The sequence below is a fragment of the Crotalus tigris genome, unplaced genomic scaffold (assembly GCF_016545835.1).
Source record: "Crotalus tigris isolate CLP2741 ecotype Arizona unplaced genomic scaffold, ASM1654583v1 scf7180000019794.865796, whole genome shotgun sequence".
Taxonomy (NCBI): Eukaryota; Metazoa; Chordata; class Lepidosauria; order Squamata; family Viperidae; genus Crotalus; species Crotalus tigris.
In genome coordinates this window covers 705,743-728,910 of record NW_024097714.1, presented here as the reverse complement: position 1 = coordinate 728,910, position 23,168 = coordinate 705,743, and the positions used below count along the sequence as shown (strand labels likewise).

At 34.7% G+C, this 23,168-nt stretch overlaps 1 protein-coding gene across 7 annotated transcripts in view; it reads right to left on the bottom strand.

The window, feature by feature from the left end:
- The window catches only part of TMCC1 (transmembrane and coiled-coil domain family 1), a 123,920-nt gene extending 101,849 nt beyond the window's left edge, over positions 1–22,071 (bottom strand). The window contains exons 1-5 of one of the 7 annotated variants that reach the window (XM_039364558.1): positions 21,744–22,071; positions 20,277–20,374; positions 11,665–11,725; positions 8,698–8,753; positions 3,879–4,597 (exon numbers count right to left, since the gene is read on the bottom strand). In XM_039364558.1, coding sequence (XP_039220492.1) covers positions 3,879–4,430 — 552 coding nt within the window. In that variant the 5' untranslated portion in view covers positions 4,431–4,597; positions 8,698–8,753; positions 11,665–11,725; positions 20,277–20,374; positions 21,744–22,071. Of the gene's footprint in view, positions 1–3,878; positions 4,598–8,697; positions 8,754–11,664; positions 11,726–20,276; positions 20,375–21,743 lie in introns of those variants that run through there. The other 6 variants (XM_039364562.1, XM_039364561.1, XM_039364559.1 and 3 more) reach the window with 6 other exon arrangements.
- Between the last annotated feature and the right edge of the window lie 1,097 nt (positions 22,072–23,168).

Genomic DNA, 23,168 nt, shown 5'->3' with positions numbered 1-23,168 from the left:
TATGTAGCATTCTTATTCTAGAAAAAGAATGTTGTCCATACAACTGTATTTCTGTTAAAGTGACCACACCTCCCTGCTTTTACACATAATTCCTGAGAATTTTTACAAAACTATTTTGAGGTTTGTTTTTTTCCAAATTTCTTAAAAATCAAGAACACATATTGGGACACGTATCATTATATTACAAATCCCGTTGATGGAGAAGATGAATCAAACTAGGAATCTAAAATGTTTTTTTAAAATGCTAGCATTTTGCTATCTTTACCAAGCATATTGTATATTGGTTCTTTTCTTTTGAACATATGTAAAGAAGCCTCTTTCAATACCCTTAGCATCCTTTGCTCAGGTGTTTCTGAGCTTTTGCTTTGTTCATTCCTTTTCTATTATTGTGGGTAACTGTTATTTCCCTTCCTCCAACTACCAACACCACTAAAACTACCTGCTTTTCAGATCTTTATTAACCCTTTTAATAGATTTAGTTTTAATTAAAACTATTTAGTTTTTTTTCTCATATTGTTTTCTTTCTTTTTTCTTTTTGCTAATTGGAACTGTGCCTTCTGGATTGCCTTATCTAGCTCCCCTGTCCATATTCAGCTTCTTTCTCATTAGCCTCTCCTACAAAGCCCTGAATTAATTATCTTTTTTTCTGAAAAAAACAAAAACAAGGCACATGATCTCATTCAGCTCTCAATTCCCTTAAAACTATTAACTCCAGCATTATATGATCATTTTCTCACAACTACATGTTTCCTCCTACCTCCTCAACTAAGTCTTCCCTACTGATTAAGATGAAGTCAAATATAACTAATCCTATTGTGTCTTCCTTCACCCTTTGAAGGAGAACGCTGTCAGCAACACAAGTCAAGGATTCCTGGAGAGACTGGACTAGATCAAATCTGTTTCACAGTAGATACCAAAGTAATTACTACATTCAACTGCTAAGATTTCTTCTCTTTTTAAAGATCTGCAATTTTCTTTCAAAAAGCATCATCCATATTTATTCGGTTGGGTACATGTTAATGGACAGCAACAGCCACATTGTTTTTATTTATTCTTTCTTGCAATAACAGTATCAAATAATTCATCTGGATTTCAGAGAAGCAATGAGTATGTGTAACATTTCTGCCTCCTTTTCAATTGTTTCTATTATTTTGAACAAATTGCATCCTCTTTCATAATCACTGCTGGGTAAAATATCTGCATTTAAAATTACTATTCTATCCAGAATTCTGCTTTTGTTTCAAATACCCCTAATGCGGAAAACAATAAAAAAAAAAAGAACTGAAATCAACACATGGCTTGTTATTTGAGAGATTGTACTTATCAACTATATGCCTCACAGAGTACTTTATGCTACTTGTATTCTCGATTTTAATTCAAAAATGGGGAACGGAAGACATTTCATTGCCAAACTACTTAAATTAATTAAATATAAATCAGCAAGGCCACAAACTCCCTACCAAATTTAAAATTATCAAATTGCATTCACATTTCAGATAACGTAAGATAAATGCACAATCTTTATTTAGTGTCAAGCAAATGTTACTGGATGGCTACAGCAGTCAGAGTTTGAACATTTGGCCAAATTTTAAATGGAAAAATTATTGCCCGTGACAGTGTATGTGCAATTTTGAGATTAGAAAACAGCTAGGAGTTTCAACTAAACAGAAAGCCCTTGTAGTTGTTATAATAAAATATATGTTTGGTTTAATAGGGCACTCATTAAATACACTAACTGCTTTACTGGATGTCAGAAATGTCAAAATTAATCTGCCTGAATTAAGAGAGATATTACCAAATTTAAACAGGGGGATAAACTGCATTCAGTTTGTAAATTAATGGCAAAGACTGACTGCTTATGTTTTAATGTATGATTTGCTGGCAAGACTATTAATCCTGAGGAATGAAAAACACATGATACAAACATGGCAATGAAATAATAATTACATCCTGAAAATGCTCACGCAGTTGTAAAAAAAATTCACAATCCTCAGATCTTTTCAATACATTTTTATATCCAGACTAGGGAGAAAGGCTAGGCAATGCATAATGATTGAATACAATTGGCAGATTATTCTACAGAGATTATTCTTCCTTTGTTTTCTCTTTATTTTGCAGGATTTTAAACCCCAACTATTCAGCATACTATTTTTTCACATTACTGGAAAATACATGAATTTCTTCAAAATAATAGCACATTTCAAAAGATAACTATGGTTTGGCCACAATACATAATATTAGAGACTCAAAGACTCTGAATATCAATTTTAGTAGAAGTTATTTCATACAGAGTGCATAACAAATATTAGTAATTGATGAATGATTAATAAAATCAAGAGTAATTTTAACCTTAACAGAATTAAGTTAATGAACAGAAACTGAAGTTCTTAGGTCAGATAATTGTCAATATTTTTAACTTCACAACTGTTTTCTTCTTTAATCAGCAATTCATGATATATGCTTTCTCTGTAAATTGCAACTTGAAAAGCCAATTTTAAAAATTTTATACAAAGCAAATTATCCAGAATATTTGAATATACACATTGTCAAAAGCAGGAGGAAAATATGTTGGCCAAATATATTCCAATTAATGCTAATAATTAACTATATGTTGTAGCTATACAGATTATTGTAAATGCGAATAAAATTTATAAGTCTAAGATACAATGTTAAGAGTAAAAACTTGCTAGATACCAATTAGGATTGTGAAATGACAAGCACAATACATCTTGAACAGTGAAGCTACACTTAATGGTTTTAAGTGGGAAAAAGCAGTGGCCATACAACTTTAACTGGTAGTTCATATTACAAAATATGCCTTTCTCATTAGACTGTATTTCCCTGGGCTTCACACTTCTTCAGAAGAGAAGAAGAAAAGAAAGAAGTATTGTTTGTTACTACAAATGCACTAATCACTAGTGTTAATAAGTGCCTTCATATTTCTTAGAAATGTATTCTGAATATGCTCAAAATTGATGTAGATATTCTAAAGAATAGAATTATTTGCTTGATCAGAACTCAGTTTAGTTTTGGACTTAGTGTTATCAAATATCAGCAAGAGGTTCAGCAGAGCCAGAATAGCCAATTCTCTCAATTCAAATGCCACTACAATGCATTCACAAGTGACTAAAGATAATTCACTCCTTTGACCAAGTCTGAAACATTTCTTACAGGGATCTAAATACAATTTATATAAATACAATGAATTAAATATTATTTTTGAGAATGAGGTAAATTCTCTAAGTTATGCATAAATATTTTACATTTAGAATATTAAAAAATATAGTATAGCAAATGAGACTGCATTATCTATTACCTTGTTAACCATTAACTGCAGACAATGCTTCATCGCTAAGAAATCCACTGATCTAAGAGTGTTAAACTCCAGAATTGCAATTTCATGTAATAGAATTGTTGGGCTACTTTACACAAATCCACATATTTATGGATTTAAACTAATATCAAAAGAAAAAAACAATTTTGGGGTTAATATTATTATTTTTGAAAGGATTTATATGAAAGGCTTCTACTTTGTCCAAAGACTTTTTAAAAGCTCTAAAAACAATACAACTCAAGAGTATTTACATTCTCCAGAAAGCTATACTATTATTTAGATTTATATGACTACCCTTCAAAACCAGATTTCAAGGCAGCTTTACAATATATGAAAATCAAGCAAAAAGAAAAAAGAAATCAGGACATTTATAATAAAACCTAGCTGTTTTGCTAATGTATTCTTTTATTTAAAATGAAGTTTATATAGTCTCCCTTAAAGTATGATAGCCAATTTCTTTTTTATCTGGCCTCTATTTTTCCTCAACACTTTTAAAAATGGCACTTCAGTATCTTATAAGAAAAATAAACTTTTCTATACTCACCCGATCTGCTGATCCAACTTCTTCACCAGCTAAGCAGATAGGAGAGGCCATCTCCAAAACTGATAAATTAGATGGAGCATCAGTAGTAGATGAGGATCTCGGACGGCCTGAATTAATATCTTGGACAGACTTCCTGTTGATCTGAGGACTTCCTTTCGGAGGATCTGACTTGCCCCGTCTGCTATGAAGGCTTGTTCCTCTCTTCATTTTAGGTGGCACTCTGATTTGTTGGAGAACTCTATTCAGAGCTGTAGAGTGGGTAGAAATACCATCAATTTCAGCACAGCAGGTGTTTTGGTTTTCCAATTCTGTTTCAGGTTCCATATCAACCTGAGCTTGTTGAATATCATGTGGAGATACTGACGACCTCCTACGCTGATGCTGGAAGAGGTGCTTCAAACCTTGACCAATTACATTAATGTTCTCCAAGGCATTGTGGGTAATTTTTGACAGCTTTTGTTCAGATTCATGCTGCCTTTTGTTTTCTGGATCTTGAGTTTTGTTTCCAACATCAGGGTCATCATACGGTTGTTCACCACTAGAAGGCTCCATCAGGTGACAACGCAGGTTTATTTGATAAGTCAAACACAAATGTGTTGAGTCTTTAAATTTTGTTTTTGTTTTTTGCTAAAAAATGCCAAGATTGTCAGCCAATAAAGTGTGCAATTGCTTCAATTGTGTATATACATACAGTTGTGCCACGCTGGTCTCATGCTTATCTAATGTTAAAGAAAAACCTAAAGTTATCCATCATGCACAGATTAATATATATCCATGTGAAAACATGCAATTAGTTTACTCTTCCCTCAAATTCTAAAGCACCCTATGAAGCATCTTTTTACCATGGAGATTTAAATGTATTATCTATTGAGGGCAGAACATACAACTTATGTAAAATTTGTTTTTATTAAGAAAAATGTCCAAACAAAGAACTGAAAATTATAAGCCATGTTTCTCTGAAAAAAATGCTCTATGCTAGAAGCAGAAAAAAAGTCAAAACGATATGAAATAAAACTGAATTTTATCTCATAATGTAGGAAATATCTAGTGGTATAACATTGCCAAAAAATTAAACAATGGTGAAAAAAATATTTTCCCATGTTTTGGTAAAACACAAACATTGAACAAACTGAAATATATACAAAAAAATCTATCATTAGTGTCTTAAAATATTATACGTATTGTTTTTAAATATGTTTGTAGTATGAATATTAAAAAGTATAATTAATTCCAATAATTAAAATGCATTGATTTTATTTTTATTTATTGTGAGAAATGATGCTACAAGTAATATAACATCTGTTCATTTTTGATTAGGAGAAGCAGGCAGACAGGCAAACAATGCTGAGAAAATGTAAAATTATTATCAATCTTATCAAGGGACATATTCAAAAAAAATAAAGCCAACCCCTACAAAAAACCTTTAATTTTCAGAGGAAACAAAGCTATATAGTGAGAAGCAATGTTCAAAACACTTACATTTAACAGATTTGTTTTCAGAATTTGAATCTGAAGTGCTATTAGCAGTTTCTACTTCTAATTTTTATCTTTGGATGGATTTTGCAAATTTGTTGCAAAAATTTTGCTACCATTTCAAAGATAATCTGCCATCACATTGTTTCCAACTCATATATATAAGGTGTTTATATTTCTAGTATAATGTATTTCACATATTAACCATGTAAAGCATTAGTGAAAAAGGAAATACAAGGAATATATACTTATTCTTTAAATTTAGTTTTGGAATTTAGTTTTTGGGGAAAAAATAATAAAATGTCTTGAGGGAAAAATGAATAGAGAAAAAAGGACAATCATTTTCTCCCAAATTTCTCAGTTTTTTTTCCCCCCTTCTCTCAGGCTTGTACATCTCTCACATGGTATCCTTTGGTACAACTTCGCTATCTAATACAGTAGGATGGCTAAGCAATAAATCGTTCTTGTTCAGATTCACTCGATCCACCTACAAGCTGGTATGGCTAGTGAACAATTTGTGGCCTAATTAATTATGCTTAAAGCTCATCTATAAACCATTCTAATTTAAGAATGTATTGTCATGATACAGCATCTGTTTCATTCCCATCCCACAGATAAGGCTGTCTAACTTAGTATTTAACTAATCCAATGTTATAATGGAGTTTTCCATCATCTCCCAACACGAGCCTTGCTGTATGCATGGTTTATGGTACTTTGGTGGCCACTGTAGTAATGAATCAGCAGAGGCTGGGGTCTGTCCAACTCTTATTTTGTCATATTTGACAACTGCAAGCAAACCCCTTCCTACTGGACAATGATGACTTTACTCACCATTTTCATTTGGGCAACAGGACAGATCACACATACCTAATGTCTACCTGACCCTTTGCAAAGCACTAGTCAGACATTAGGCTGGTTCCATATTTATCATCTAGATGCATCATGCAAAACTGCTAGATATGTGCAAGAAAGTGACACAACTGTTAGGCACTGTGTGTAGCAGAACGCTCCATCCTGATTCTTCCAGTGGCACTCTGCCACACATGGTTGAAGCAGTTCTCCTTACAATGACAAGAAAATGGGGGAAGCAGCATTTTTCTGGCCATCTTTTCCTTTTACCAAGCTTGGAGCGTCAGGATGACTAGGGCGTGGAAAAGAAGTGAAGAGAAATGAACCAACACTACTGCTTGAACTGTAGTAGCTTGCCTGAAAAAGCTGCCTCTTAGTTTGACTACAGCTTCAGTCTCCTCACTGCCATAGATCAGACTCTGCAGATAATCTGTAGAGTATTCTGTCACCTGTTTTACTGGGAATCTGTTTCTAATTCAAAGACCAAGTTCCGATACATAGCTATACACAGGGGTGAAAACTTGCCTCCTCTCTCAGCTCCAGCTTCAACCTATGTTATGAAAAATTCTTGTGGATGTTTATCCTACAAACAGGAAATCCTCTAACTGCTTTCCTTAAATTATCCTTAAACTTCCAATGAAAATGTAAAGACAGTAGCACCCGCTGGCTTCATTACCGAGTCTAACAGGAGACATCAAATTAGGCTTGCATATTTTTGTGCCACTTCATAGCCTGAAGGAAAGACCATTAAAACAACTGTTGGGATAAACTCTTACTGTGAATGTGAGCAGAGATCTTGGCCTTATCCATCCACAAATACTAGAATATGAAGCCATTGTTTGTTCTTAATGATGTCTTCAGGTAGGTGAAACCAGAATTTAATTTTTTTACATGTATTTAATTCATCTGTTATGTTAACAGCTTAGATAACCAAGTCATTGACCCAAATTAGCCATACTTGTAGGCAAAGTCAGCAGGTTTACAAGGACAGGTTTACTGCTAAGCCAAAATGCAAGTACAAGTAGATCTAATTTAGAATTTTGTTCTTCAGGAAGTTCAGGCAGAAGAAACAGACAAACAGTATAAGTAGAAAAAAGAGCCAGGCAAAGCTAAAGCAAAACTGCTAGAAAGGAAACTTACTCGAAGCAGTGAAAATTACCTAAAGATTTAGTTTAATCTGGAAGATCACATGCAAAAAACTTTATAAAATGATAAAACATTTTGTATAAATGTTTTAAATCTTGACAAAATGCAGTTTTAACCTATATCCATAAATATACTTATATTGGAGAAAATATCTAATAGATAGATCATGTGATTATGATGGCCAAAATGGTTGTGATATCATATACAGCCAATTTATTTACGAAGATTGAAATGAGCTTTCTGCAGAATCCTTAAGGTGTTTATAGGTGAGTAACATGATTGTCACAGTACTAAATTCTGCATTTACCTACCATCAGCTATTAATACTTTGTGAATGCAATACGGTTTGTCACTTTGTATTGAGGCCTTAGTCAGATTTAAATCAGAAATAGGCAATCTTCATTTGCCAAATATCTATAGCTTCATATTGAACTCCAGAAATTAAGCAGCAAAATTGTCTGATAATTGACTGGTTTTCAGATTGTTAAAATGGTAATAGAAAGACTCATTTCCATACTTAAATCTATCCCCACCTATTTCTAAAGCGCCGAAGTAATACAGTCAAAATTTTGTGATAATAACTGAATTTAAATTATTCTTATTTTGAGAGAATTGTTTAACAGTGGGAATGGAAGTGGTTTAACTATCAGATGCTTTCTGCACCCATTCTAACACCTAGAACTTCCAAACTTCTAAAAAGATAAAATACACCAACATCGTAGCTCTACTCTTTCTAGTACCTCACTAAAGATTTTCAGCAGATAGAAGTTAAACTTCTTTGCATCTTTTGCTCATCACTGACTCAAGAATTATTATATGGTAACATTTGATCACTAGATAGCATGAAAAATATACATATTTATAGCTAATTACATCTTTTTAGCATGCTTCTTCAAAATGCCACTTAATATTTTTTAAACAAACTTTTTTTCTTATGAGTATAGCAAAATGTTTCACTATTTTTGTAAAAAAGACTAATAGTATTCAAATAAACTGGTAACATGTAAAATGGTCACAATTTTCAACATTATAAAAATTCTAAGTTGCCAAGAAAGATACCAGATTTTCTGATTAATATAACAATTAAGAATGCTTTTGAGACTAGATTTCCCTACACAGCACAGGCTAGAGGAAATGCATTATATTATAGCTAACTAAGTAAATACTAGAGCTTGCTTTAAAATGTCTTTCTGTGCACTCATCTTTCCATCTGCTGATCTGCCTTCTCAAATTCAGCATTTTTCAAATTCTGTATATAAAAATACAGTGTTTTTTCATATGAAGTTCTGTTCCCAATACTAATACAAATTATTCTGTATTCTTAACTATAAATTAGGAAATGACTTCTTACCTCCACCACTTATCCTTAAGCATGAACAGATGGTGGGGCTCCTCTTCAAACAGCAGCTTGGGAATGAAAATAATAAAACAAATCTTAGAACAAAATTGCCCATATCAGAATAATGTGATTTATAGAATGCACTCAAATCATACATTGTGCTAAGCATAAGTTTTAGCTGACCTCAGGATAGTCACTAAAGCAGAGAACAGAAAAATACAATGATGCCTATGCACCTGGTGCCATCTGCAATTTTTGGTTTTGCTGAATGCAAGCTCCCTTCACAATGCAGTATTTTTGTCCCTGCAGCCAAACAATCTTGAAATGAACTGCCAGAATTGGTGAAAGATGCAGCTTCTCCAAGCTGAATTTTCCAAAGGTATTTGTTCGAGAGGTTTTCTTTGTGACTTATAGTACCACAACCAAAATGAACAGATCTATTTACGTTTTAAGCTGACTTTCAATTTTAAAAATAAAATTATTTAAATAGCTTACTATTATAATTTCATAGCAATATGAAAATAATTCAATTTTGGAAAAACTAAGTAAAACATGTTGATATTGGTCTAGGTTGCTCTCAGAATTTATTAAGCTGTAATGTTCTGGTGGAAAAGGAGATACACAATCTTTTGTATGATCAGGGCCATACTTTTCATTATGAAGAGGCGACTAGACTAAGACATTATAACCGTGTCACTGGTATGTTGTTCTCTCACAGTATAGAATATTCTGAGGTACACAAAGAAGTAGGAAGATGTACATAGATATTTAAATTCCCCACATTTCTGTTAAAAACATCAGGCATTTGATTAAATATTAACTCATGCCAAAGAATAGTCCAATATGTTATTTGCAAATTTTATTCAATAATGTAGATGTGTTTTATAGATGGGTATATGCTACATTACTGAGTTGACCATTATGAGATTTATTATTGATTTATCAAGGTATTAACACTAATTATACATTATAAGGCATTTAAATATAATATACAATTATGCAATAATATATAAAATATCCTGACAGATTATATTTTTACCCACATTTCTTCTAAGAAAGTTTGTGGGGCACACAGTTCCTAGACAAGTGTATGTTATGACTCATTTAGACAGCCTGATTTAAGAGAATACTATTAATCTACTTTACATGGGTACATTAGAGTAATGACATGTAAAATAGTTTGAATACTCAAATATTAATAAAACTATCTAATAGTTATAGTTTTATAACTGAAAATGAAATTTGACTCTGGGACATTGCAACAAAATTGAGAACACTGAGGAGCCCCAAATGAAATTTACTTAGTAATATATGTGTTTACATACATCTTAATATAAACAAATCTAGTGACCACTATAACAACAACAATAATAATAAAATTGGTTAATTTCTGTGCTACTTATTATCTAGTTATTATTTCATTGGAAGCAATATAAATCTGGAGAAAATGCTGAGAACCTGCTAATTGAAAAACAGATTCAGAAGCCTGAGGGAATGTACAAAACCAAAAATATGCTTCAAAAAGTAACTAACAAATAATTAATGCTGTTCATTTACATGTGGCTTACAAAAGTTTAAAACTATGCAATTAAAGATAAATATGTTTCCATTTTATCACAAAACTGAACAATCCAGTCCAAAGATGCTAACTTTTTTCTAATGGAAAAGGAACAGACATAAGGGAAATAATTCATAATGGACAGGCTATGCAGTTATTATTTTTTGAAAACGTAAAATTCCAGAAGGTTATACTTGTTATCTCTGTTCAACAGTGTATTTGCCAGCAGCTTTTGCTACTAACATCTGCTTCCAAGTTGGATAATTATGTTATCATTTAAATATTTGTTTGAATTTGTTCACAGATATTCTGAATGTTATAGGGACAAGACAAAATGAGTAATATAAAAAATAAAGATACCAAGATATGAGTATCAAAATGTCTTCTAAGAGTTATGAAGGATATAAATAAAAGCATATATTAATTAAACTAATTTAAGATATATTCTGTATCTATGTTACTAACACAGATTATACAAATCCTAGATGACTCAAACCGTCTGCGTTAAAGCTCCCCAAAATCAATTGACTTGCAATTGATGATTTTTATAATAACATCTTGCTTTTAGCCGGGAGTTTATGACCATATCACAATCACTCCATTATTTTTGGCTGGAAATCAAGTTTATTTTAAGGCAGAAAAAAATTGAAGGGACAAAGGAAAACAGATAGGATTTGAAAGAAGGAAAAAGGGAAGTAGATACAATGAAAATGTAAGTGACTCCCTGGAAGAATATTGCACTAATTGCTAATTGCAACTGCTAATAATATGAAACAATTATTATATTCTTTTTACACTCACATAAAATTGTATTGCATGTTCTACACTGTTCACTTTGTGTAATCTTGAAAATGTTCTAATGCAGGGTTCCTAAACTTTTTACCATCACACCTACTTTTAGCGTAATTTTAATGTACACAGCTCCCCTAAAAATCCAAAACAAAATGAATATAAATGAACAATGAAACCAATACAACACAACTCTGGAAAAGGTGCATTTATTGTAACGACATAACCAAAAGGTTTTTTATACTTCCCTTGGACTCTGACTGCATCTCACCAAGGGAACTACTGTATATCTCAGTTTGGGAAAGTATGTTTTAATTTAACCATTATATTTTCAGATGTGAATAAGTGAGGTTGCTCTGTGATATTGCAGTAGTTTGTTTTCCCTCTCATCATGTCACACATGGAAAGAGGAGCTAACAGAGACATATAACTCTTGTGATCATAAATATCCAGCTTTGTATTAGCAAAATTACATTTCACAGCAAATCCTGTTCAGGTTGATCACCATAGATAATTACAGTCAAAATCTAATAGTGCAAGCTTAGATTTTTTCCTGATCCCTCATTTTCAGAGTAGGCTACAATTCCCTCATGAAACAATTTAAAAAGGAAATGTCCCTTCAGATACAATACCGTTCATATGGTGTGAAAACAGGCTTTTTTGGTCATCAGTGCACCAGGATCAATGATAGTGCTAGAAAAGCAATAAAGTACAACATTCAAACCTGAGCAATATGTTTATCTCAAGCACTGGTTAAAATATTTGACAAGTTGCTGCTTCTGCAAACTTTTTCTACTGTCCCTTGACATCCAGTTGTTCTCAAAACATAAAAATTCATTTTTATATTAAATTATATTATTCATCCATAATTTACTATCCCCAAACTGACTGATATTATGTCCTTGCCATTAGCAGAAAATGGTAAAGTAGGTGAGTCCATACCTTCTCCAGCTTAGTAAGAGGCATTATATGAAAGCTTAGACTTATACAAGTGGTATACAACAGTATCTATGGACTCATCTAACGTAAATTTTCTTTTTCTTTTCACTTATTTCCTGCATTTTGTTTATTACCTCTTATTTTTTTCCTGTATTTTGCATAACATTAGCAATCATAGAAAAGAATAATATATGCATGTATGTATCTCAATCCTGAATTTCTAGAGACGTAGAAATAAACCATAATCCCAGAAAAATTACCTTCCAATAATTATTTCAAATGCCTTTCTTAAGAGAGGAAATAAAACAGAAGTGATACCTGACTCTATGTCTTCTTTTCTGCTATATTCCAAATATAGAAAATGAAGACAGATCTCAAGACCCTTTCTAACAATTTTCTGGCAAACACAATTGTTTTGGCACTAAAGTCAATTAAAATGTATTAATCCATGATATTTCACATTTGTAGCAATTATTAAGGCACAAGCATAGGAAAATGAGTTTCCTCCAACTTTTGATGATCTGAACCATAATCCAATTCTATTCCTAATTACACTGCAGGTCACTATAATAGAAAACAGAGACTTAATTATAAGCAAGGCCTGAAAGCGTTGAAAAACCTAAAAAGTATGCCACCATGGATTACATTTATAGTGCATCATCTTGGGGAATACTTCACATTCACCTTCTAAAGTCCTCAACAACAAAATTAGTCTCTTTTCTTGATTTTTGAAACATAATTCCCTTCATTACCATGTTCAGCTGATATGTACTAACTGAACTGAAAGTAGTAGAGTCACCCAATAGGATGGCTATGCTTGTTCAGAGAATAAAATACATACAAAAAATACTGTAGAGGGTAAATTCCACACTTGGAATCAGTAAGAATAGAAGCAGGGTGGGTTTGATTTAAATCAACTCAATTTAAATCATGATTTAAATCATGATTTAAATCACTAGTAAAAAGGCTTGATTTAAATCAAGTCGATTTAAATCATAATTTTTAAAGAGCAATTGTCGTCTCTATCCTGCAGCAGCTCCTCCTCTGACCCGCTGTTGACTCATTGACTGTCCCATTCACTTTAATGGGAAGGCTGGCGATGCGGCAGTGACACAAGGTGGGGGATGTGGCAGGCAGCAGGTGAGTGGATGCCCGCTAACAGGCGCTGCCATCATGGATCTGAAATGACAGGTGCTTTTTAAATGCAAGGACTCATTCTTGCTGATAGTTAGAATCTTTAATATTATTATTTACAAAGAAAATGAAGGTTTCCTATTTAGAATAATAAGCTGTCAGGTTAGTAAAACAGCAATATCAGAACCGATTTTAGATTAATAGATTAATCACACATAGTTGGAGAACTACTCAAATTCTTTTATTTAATTAAAACACTTTACAGATGGTACAGATACATTTCTCTTCAAACAATCATAGAGTTTGTAGTGTACACAGATTTTCAAAACAATGGGATAAAGGAATATTCCTGAACTTTATGATTTATCTCATGGTTACTGTGAAATTGTGTGAATGCATCAATGCAGTGCATGTTATCTCAGCTTGCAGAGCTTGGATTCATTGAAGGAGTTTACGAAAAAATGTAAATATTGCAGAATATACATGCTACATAACTAAGCTCTATTTCATGCTGAATAAACTAAATTATTAATGTATATTAAATAGAAAATTATATTTAGATAGACTTTTACTCCAAAAGCATTTTATTAAAATCTGATAAAAATAAAAAAAAAATCCAATTTAAATTTAAAAAATCCAATTTATTTTTTTTTTAAAAAGATTATTATCCACCCTGAATAGAAATGAAAATTAAACATTCAACAGAGTGATGCCTTTATGACAAGGGACACTACGAATAGATTAAGTGCCATAGCTCAAAAAGGATATTGTAGAAATAAAAAAAATGTAAAAAAGAATTACTGGCACAATTAAGGAAGTATAGAAGTTTCTATACTAGAAAAGATTATAACATGCTGGAGCTTTTTGTCTGAATGAAGATAGCGGAGCCAAGACATATTAAAAATACAGAAAATACTTTTGTAGAAATCTTTTCCAGTCACATTGCAGACTGGATAATAATACCAAAAGACCACTGATCATACTTGTAAATGGTTTAGGTTGGAGGTAGTATATCCATTCTGGCCATCCCTAATCTCTCTATAGCTTCTGAAATCCTTTGATTATGGTATCTTTCTGGCCCAGTGGAGGTGGTTGGGATTGGGGTGTTTTTCAATAATTATCTTCCTTCCTCCAAGGCTGGTTTCCACTGATACTGAGAGGAGAAAACATCCAGTCATAGGTCTGTTTTGCATGGGTTTCACTCTCTCCCTGCTTCTATTTAACATGTATGTGAAACCATTGAGAAACTGCATATCAGTGCAGGGTCAAATATCATGTGTACACTGATGATGCTCAGTTATACTTCTTTACTTGAGGCTGTCGAAGATGCCATCAAGTGCTTCCATAGTGTCTGGACAACGTATGAGAAAGAATAAACTTTGGCTCAACCCTGACACAACTGAGTGGCTCTGGTTTTAAGGTTTCCATCAAATGATTTCTCATAGTTAAGTCCAGATGAGATCATATATCCCTAGGAAACATTCATGTACAACCTTGGAGACTTCCTGGATATGCAGTTCCTTTTCAAGCAGGTGGCCAAGAAACCCTTTGCATATATACATATTGCATGCCATTTGTGCACATTCTTGGATCAGAAGGCACAAACTCATGGTTTCTTATGCCATGGTCATCTATTGAGTAGATTACCGCAACAAATTTTACATTGGACTGTCCTTGAAGAGTTTTACAGAATGCAGTGGGCACATGTCACATTGGATGCACCATAGAGCATCCATGTAACACTGCAGCTCTGTGAGCTATAGTAGTTCCCAGTAGGCTTCCAGATGCAGTTCAAGGAATTAGTCGTTATCGTTAAAGCACTATATAGCATTGGGCTAGGTTACCTATCTGTCTCCAATCAATTCAGCCCATCTCACTAGAGCTGGCAAAAAAAGGATGCCATTTGGAGGGTCTAAGGCAGGGGTAGGCAACCCAAAACACTCAAAGAGCCACTTGGACCCATTTCCCACCAAAAACAAAACACCAGGAGCCGCAAAACCCTTTTGATATCTAAAATGAAGATAACACTGCATATATCCTTTTTTACCTTTATTATAGATATGTGTGTGTGTGTGTGTATATGTATATACGTATATATGTGTGTGTGTGTGTGTGTGTGTATACATATATATACATACACACACACAGATAAAAAAAAGGATATATGCAGTGTTATCTTCATTTTAGATGTCTAAAGGGTCTCTCTCTGTCTCTCTCTCTCCCTCCCTCTCTATCTGCCCTTGGTCTGCCACTCCTCTTCCCCCCCCCTCTCTCTCCCTCTCCCTCCCTCCCTCCCTCTCTCTTTCTCTCCCCCCCTCTCCTATCTGCTGCTCACCTGGCAAGCTTCAAGCTGTTGTCCAACAAGCTCAGGGGTAGGCAATCTCGTCTCTTTTATGACTCATGGACTTCAACTCCCAGAATTCCTGAGTCAGCCTAGCTGGGCTAGCTAGCTCTGTCCTGCCCTTCCTGCTTCCTGCAGAGACGCAGCAAAGGGAGGAGCTACACCCAGTAAGCTTTTCAGCTCCTCGGAGAACACTGTGAGTGCACTCTCTTTTACACACACACACACACAAAAAAAAACACAAACACACACACACACAGAGAGAGAGAGAGAGAGAGAGAGAGAGAGAGAGAGAGAGAGAGAGAGAGAGAAGCATGGAAGCGCAATTGCCTCTCTCTGTCTCTGTCTCTCTCTGCAAAGGCAGAGGAGGCTGGGAGCCACAGGGGAAGGCTCAAAGAGCCGCATGCGGCTCCGGAGCCGCAGGTTGCCGACCTGTGGTCCAAGGAAAGACACCTTCTCTGTCATGGCACCTACCTTATGAAATTGCCTTCTGTATCTCCCCCCCCACCAGAAATAAGGAAGGACCCAACCTTGTTGGCCTTTCAAAAAACCATGAACATCTGGCTATTTCCCCCCAAACACTTGGACCAGGATTGTTAACAGGAGAATGTGAGATGTGAGATTTTTACATAGTCCTGATGTGTTTTTTCTTTTAATTAATTTGATATATTTTTTTTATCTTTGTTCTTTGCTTAGAGTTCTACTTATTAAATGGGTGGCCATATAAACTTGACTAATACATTTTTAAGATGAGAATAAAGGGAATTTTTTTTACCCTCCCTTCACGGTGTATGAGTGCAGGGCCATCTAATAAAAATAAATATGGGGAGATTCACTGAGTCTTTATATAACATGGTTGTGGAATTTCCTAACTTTCAGTATGATAGCTACCAATCTAGATGGTTGTAACACAAATTCATGGTGAATCTAGTTATCAGTATAATCAGTATAATAATCTTTGCTATCACAGGAAGCATACTTTAAATACCATTTGCTGGAAAGAGATAAAAGGAAGAAACTTAATACTGTAGACCTCACTCCCTCCAAATGTTATTAACCTCTTTTATGTGGGCCTCAAAATAGAAATATCTGTAACATCTATGAAGTTAAGTCAGTGTACAATATCAGCAAATAGTGTGGTTAATATTACTTGTATCAGCAGAATTAGTCCTATATTTTATTATTACACATTCTTTCGACTGATATTCTATGTAAAACTTTCTTTACTTAGCCCCAGAAAATGTCATTATATTGGAATTATCCAGTTTATTTTGATAATATGATAGACAGAAGGCACTATCAACAGCACATAATTAAGCAAAAATCTTATCTAGCAAAAGTTAAAACATTAAGGCAGTCTATATAAGAACTTAAGGGATACTATGTATATTTGTGTGTATGCATGCAGTGCATAAATATATGCACAATGCTCTTTGTTCAGCTTTCTTTCCTATGCCATCCGTCTAGTAAACTCACAAGGTTCGTTTTTCTCACCATGCACATGTATACACAATCCAAACTAGACCGTGTTGTTTCTCTGTGTCATATATGTGGGTATATGCATAATTCTGTATTTATTTATTTTTGTCATATCTATGTAGTGTATATTGGAGGTGATGACCCTTTGAGAGCTGTGTGCAACGAAATTTCATTTTAATGTATGCCAATCAGTGTATATTCAAAGTGACAATATAAAGTTATTCTATTCTATTCTATTCTCATTTCTGTTTCAAGTGAAAAATCATCTATAAGAAAAATCAGCCAAGAAAGCTATCCATGGGGGGGGGAACCCTCTCAGAAACACATCTACTGTATTTACATACAATTAACTTTAATGTTGCTTTGTTGTTTGACTTACGTTTGTAGAAAGGAAAAATAAATTACAAAAATTACAAAAGAAAGTGTATTGGAAAGAAATCTCAAACCGTTAGATAGAGAAATGCATTTTTTCTGATCTTATTTTATTTAAAGACTATGATATTAAAGTGAATCCACTGCTGTTGCTTCTTTTCTGAGCTTAACTTTACGGCTGCCTGCAAAGAAAGGTGAGCCATCACAAAGTATTGCTGTTAGTGCCTGATGGGAATTTTAAACTTTAAAAATGTTTTATTTAAAAATAATTCCTTCAGGCATTCAGCATGGACTAGCACTGTCTCTTGTTTCAAATTTCCACTTTTCTCACCTCAAAATATTTAGAGTTTTATTCCACTGGAAGGTTCCTAACTCCATATTCCAACTCAGAACACTCAGAGCAGAGCTATTTTGTTTCAAGCTACAAACAAAAAGCATGCACAATTCTACCAAATTAGATTTTATCAAACCACAATTAACAAAAAGATATCAATCCCATCAAAGCACTGTTTATTTTTGAAAGAACAATAAAAAGATATAATTATAATAACCTTAGATATATCTTTAGTAGAATAGATATTCTTTTTATTTAACTTTCCATACAATGAAAATTGCTACTATAAATTAAACAAATATATAATAGTAGACTCAACTGAAATATCGCCGAACTATTCAGAAATATTAAAAGTTCTGTATCTCATATCTGCTCTTCCATTTTAAATCCACGTAATCAGAATAAGTATAAATGGAATAGAATATAAAGTTTATTTCTTCACAATCTTGCTTTAGCAAATTTAAAAAATTACCAAAAAGCTTCATGAAAAATTTTAATTTAATAATTATTGATAAACCTATTTAAACTGCTTCTATCTTGAGGCTTTAAGAGTCTTATAAACATATAAAAGAATCATACATGAATGTAAAAAATCTGAAACTAAGGTACATAATTGAAATTGAAGTATTTAGAAATCTATAGTAGTCTATGAAGATAATGTCACTAAAGATTTTTGTGTGCGAAATCATACTGTATATCCAAATCTTTTTAAGAAAAACTATTTTGTCTGGCAAAGATAATAAAGAAATGCAACTGATACAAAATAAGTACAATCTATTTTTGAAATTATGTTTCATGTATATTTGATCATGTGAATATAATCTACAATAGTAACCTGCCATCTAGTTGTAAAATGTTAATCTTTCAAGAAAGCTAGTTTTTAAAGCTGTTCAACTGCTTCAGATTCTAGGGATGCCTGGACAAGTCCTTGCAATTTTCTTGTAAGGTTTTTTTCAGAAATGGGTTGCTATTGCTTCTTTCCTAGGGCTGAGAGAGAATAACTGACCCCAAGTCACCCAGCTGGCTTTGTGCCTAATGAGACTAGAACTCACAATCTCCCAGGCTTCTAGCTTGATGCCTTAACCACTACACCAAACTGGTTATCAACTTTTAGATATGCATATCTAAATAACGTACTCTGCATATAACCAGCAGAAGTGCAATGTAAGTATATTCCAATTAATCTCAAAAATCAGTTGTGTTTAATTAAAAGTAACTGCATGTTATTAAGAAAAATTGACATTACATTTGAGGGAAGAAATGGTCTCATAATATTATTATGCTGTTACTTTCTATTATCCTAGTTACTGCTCTATCAGAGGAAGACAAAATTTGAATTAGAAATAAATTATATAAAAAGCTTCATTATCTAAGCCTTTTAAACGCTTCCTCTTTACTATTAACTGAGAAGCATTAATAGACCTGATGTAACTGACCTATCAGGTTCTTTTTTAAAATGTCTATGGAAAATATATTGGTGGTTAGGAATTCTAGTTAAACTACAGACATATATACTAAGATTGCGCTCAATTCAATATATAATTTGAAGCATGCATGGGAATACAAGGAACAGCTGTCAGCAATGACTTCAACCAAATATATCATTTATAGCAATAAGATATTCCTTGCTAGTTATCAACCACAGCTCAGTAAATTTAATTTTATTTGAAGAGATTCTTGACAGACACATATACACATGTGCTCCAAAGCAAATTTTGCTCTTTGAATTTGTATCTCTTCTCAGCTATAATACAGTATTATTCATGCTTCGAAAGCTAATATACATTTTCTCTGAAATACAGCAGTATGTCTCTAATAGTAACACTACTGAATGAGATCAAAGGTTCATATAATTAGTACAGCATCTCATCCAAGCCTATACACATATTATAAACATAATCATTACTTCCTTTTACTACTCCATGCACAGCACATCAGCAGTCATATTCATCAGGACATGGAGATTACATAATTATAATAAACAATATAAAATATAATTATATAATGACATGCAACCATTGATTTAATTCATCACATGTTGAGGCGACAACTTAAAAATATGTTTTATATTTTATATGCTATTCTGTCCACACTTTTAGTTCTAAAATTAAACGTTGTGGTGTGATGAGGGGAATGTCCTAACTAGAACCATGCCACAGGAGAGATAAACTCAGCAGGAATGCAATCTATAGTAAATTGATGATTGTGATTTTTAAAAGTACTTTCTCAAAGAACAATTCATGCACCTTGTCAGTTTGGCAGGATCAAAGTCTCAGTTTCCACTGTATGAATTACTAGGAGAGTTGAACCATGTAGGCCAGGCATGTCAAACTCACGATGTCATGTGACGTCACGCGACGTATTGCAACATATTGCGACTTTTTCCCCATTGCCAGCAATGGGGTGGGAGCGGTTTCAGTATGATGCACCAGGCCCGCGGGCCGGCAGTTTGACATGCCTGATGTAGGTTATGATGAACTGATCAAATACCTTATTTTCATTTTAGGAAGTACAAAAAGATGACTAATACCTCCCAAAGGGAGGGGATGAGAGGAATTTACCTATACAAAATAGGGAAGACAGAAGACAGAAAAAAATACTTTACTTCCTTCAATTATTGCACACTGATTCCTGATAAATGTTACCTGGTTTTCCAGAGCATTCATGGTCAACAGCAGTTTTAACTTTTCAATATTTTGGAAGATTAATATTCCTTAGTTTCCTCATATGTTTGCATGCTTTTCTGAAATTGGATTAAAAAAGCATAATGAAGATTCTAGCACATTAAAGTATTTCAAATTCTTCAAACTGACTATTCTGCCAATTTAGGGAAAATACAATTTTCAGTTCTAATAAAACTGTCTATGAAATACTCCACTTGTTTATGCCCACAGGACTCTTAGTAATTTTTAAATTAGATAGCGATTAGTTAGGCTGCACTACTGTAAGCCTGATCTTTGCATTACATGTCAGGTCCACATTCCAAAAGTAATGGATGGAAAAAGGACAAAAAAGTAAATTTAAAAAATGTGATTGGATGTAATTAAAATACAATACAATAAACATTACTCTCCATTTATAAATGTTAAATCTTTTGCATTACTTGTATTGGATAACAACTTTCGAAGATCAGGGCGAAATATATGTATGCAGAGCAGGCATTTCCTTAGATTTAGTTTCTGTGACACTTTTTAAAAAAACAGCCATTCAATCATATTTTCAAATTATATCATATTTCCTACTGAATTGTATTGTTATTTCTTGAAGATTCTATTTAAAAACCTGCACTTATTTTTATTTTTAAAAGAGCAATAGAGCTTTTTTGGGAAGAAACAATCACCAAGAACGAATTGGGTTCTCGTCCAGAAGTTAACTTTACTAAAAAAGACATTTTAATTGGTTACACAGAGAAAAATGAAACACAAGCTCATCCTGCAAAGTCGGATATAAGCTGTTATCAAATTAAGGATGCTGCATGTAACCACAAATATCCCAAATAAAGCTAACTCAATTCAGAAGACGACTTCCTGCAAAACAAAGGCGGCAAAAATTAGACCAGCACTCCGAAAAACGCAGGCACCGTTGAGAACTGATTTCTAAACGGATCATTGCTAGCAAAAGCTTCAAATCTTGTCTCTCGCCCCCGTTTGTTGACATCTGCAATTGTTTTCACGCTGCCAACCGAACAAATGCGAAGCCGGAAGAAGGAAACCATACACTGCCCGAGCCTTTTTGAAAGCGTGCCGGTGCGCGGTTCGGAAGGTGGGCAAGTCCGCAAAACCCACCCGCTCCAGGAACGAAACTCTCCCCGCGATTTCTTCCGCCTTCCACCGAGGTGGTGGGAAGCGGGACAAAGCCGCGTCTGCGGAAAGGCGAGAAAGCTCCAGGCTGCGAGTCCGGATGCCAAAACCAGAAAGGGGGGAAGGGAAGGGGGGCGTTAACAGCAAGAACCTCACGGAGAGCAGGTAGGCGGTAGAAAGACCCCACCAGGCCAAGCAAGAGAAAAGGAGTGCACCGGCGGACGAAGCAAGTGGCCGGATGGGCCCGAGTGGCTGCCGGGGCACCCGCGTCCCAAAGACAAGGGTTGAGAAGCGCCGCCTGCGCCCACTTACCGGTTGGAGGAGTCGGGGGAGGCAACGCCCCAGCAGCTCCTGTAGAGGCGGCGTCGACAGCGGCGGTGGCGGCTGATCCTCCATCCCCCGGCTCCAAGCGCCGCCACAAACACTTTTTTTTTCTCCTCCTCCTCCTTCTCCTCCTCCTCCTCTTCCTCCTTCCCGCCAGCCACTCCCTCCTCACGGCAAAAGCAGGAACGTCGCGTAATTGCGCAAGAGGTCGCCAGCCGCACATACACATTAAGACCCACCTGACGTCACTTTTGCGCGTACCAAGGGGGAGGAGGGGGCAGCCAGGCAAGCGCGAGCGATCGGACCCGCCCATCTCGGCTGGAGATTGGAGGAAAAAACGGGGACGGGAGAGAGAGAATGAGAGAGAGAGAGAGAAAAAACGTCGCAGGACTGCGGTAGAGAAAAAGGCGGACCTCCCTCGTCGACTTCCTGCGAAGGATCTGAACTCTATGGTTGGAGCGGAGCTTCCTATTGTATGCGGTTGCTAAGGGATCGGCGTACGTTTGGCTGGATGCTTCAACCCACGTGCTGCTCGGCGGCTTGAGAGAGAAGAGCGAAGTCTTCGGTGGGAGTTTGTGGTGGTGTTGTTTTGTCTGGGGCTGGACTTTCCGTTCTCACCGCCGCTTAGCTTTCAAATATTTTAGCGTTAATTCGGAATCTCATTTCCTCATTTTCCTTTAAGTGAATTAGAGCGAGAATTTTTGGAGAGCAAGGGAATGGAAGAAATGTAATATTAAGTCGGTAATTGTATATATCTGCAAACTGAACGACCCTATTTTCTTTGGAAAAGGAAAGATTGCATCAAACGATGCAATCGTTTGTAGATAATAAAAGAGTTGTCCAAAATGCAACAGTATTTATCAATAGTATTCATCAATTCTTTATTTCCAAATCCACCTGGAACAAGATAGCACAGAATAACTGAGTTGGAAGGGATCTTGGAGGTCTTCTAGCTCAAGCAAGAGACCTATATCATTCCGGACAAATGGCTGTCCAAGCTCTTTTTAAAAATCCAGTGATGGAACATCCACAACTTCTGGAGGCAAGCTGGTCCACTGATTGTTTTCACAGTCAAAAAATTTCTCCTTAGTTTTAGGCTGGATTTCTCTTTGATGAACATTCATCCATTTCTTCTTGTCCTGCCCTCAGGTGCTTTGGAAAATAGGTTGACCTATTCTCTGCAGCCCCTCGAATTTTGGAAGACTGCTATCCTGTCACCCTTAATCCTTCTCTTCGTTAGGCTAGAGTGATATACCCAGTTCCTGCAATCATTCATCATATTTTTCAGCTTCTAGCCCCCATAATCATCTTTGTTGCTCTTCTCTGTACTCTTTCTAGAGTCTCAAAATCTGTTTTCTATCATGACAACTAAAACTGGATGCAATATTCCAAGAGTGGTCTTACCAAGGCATT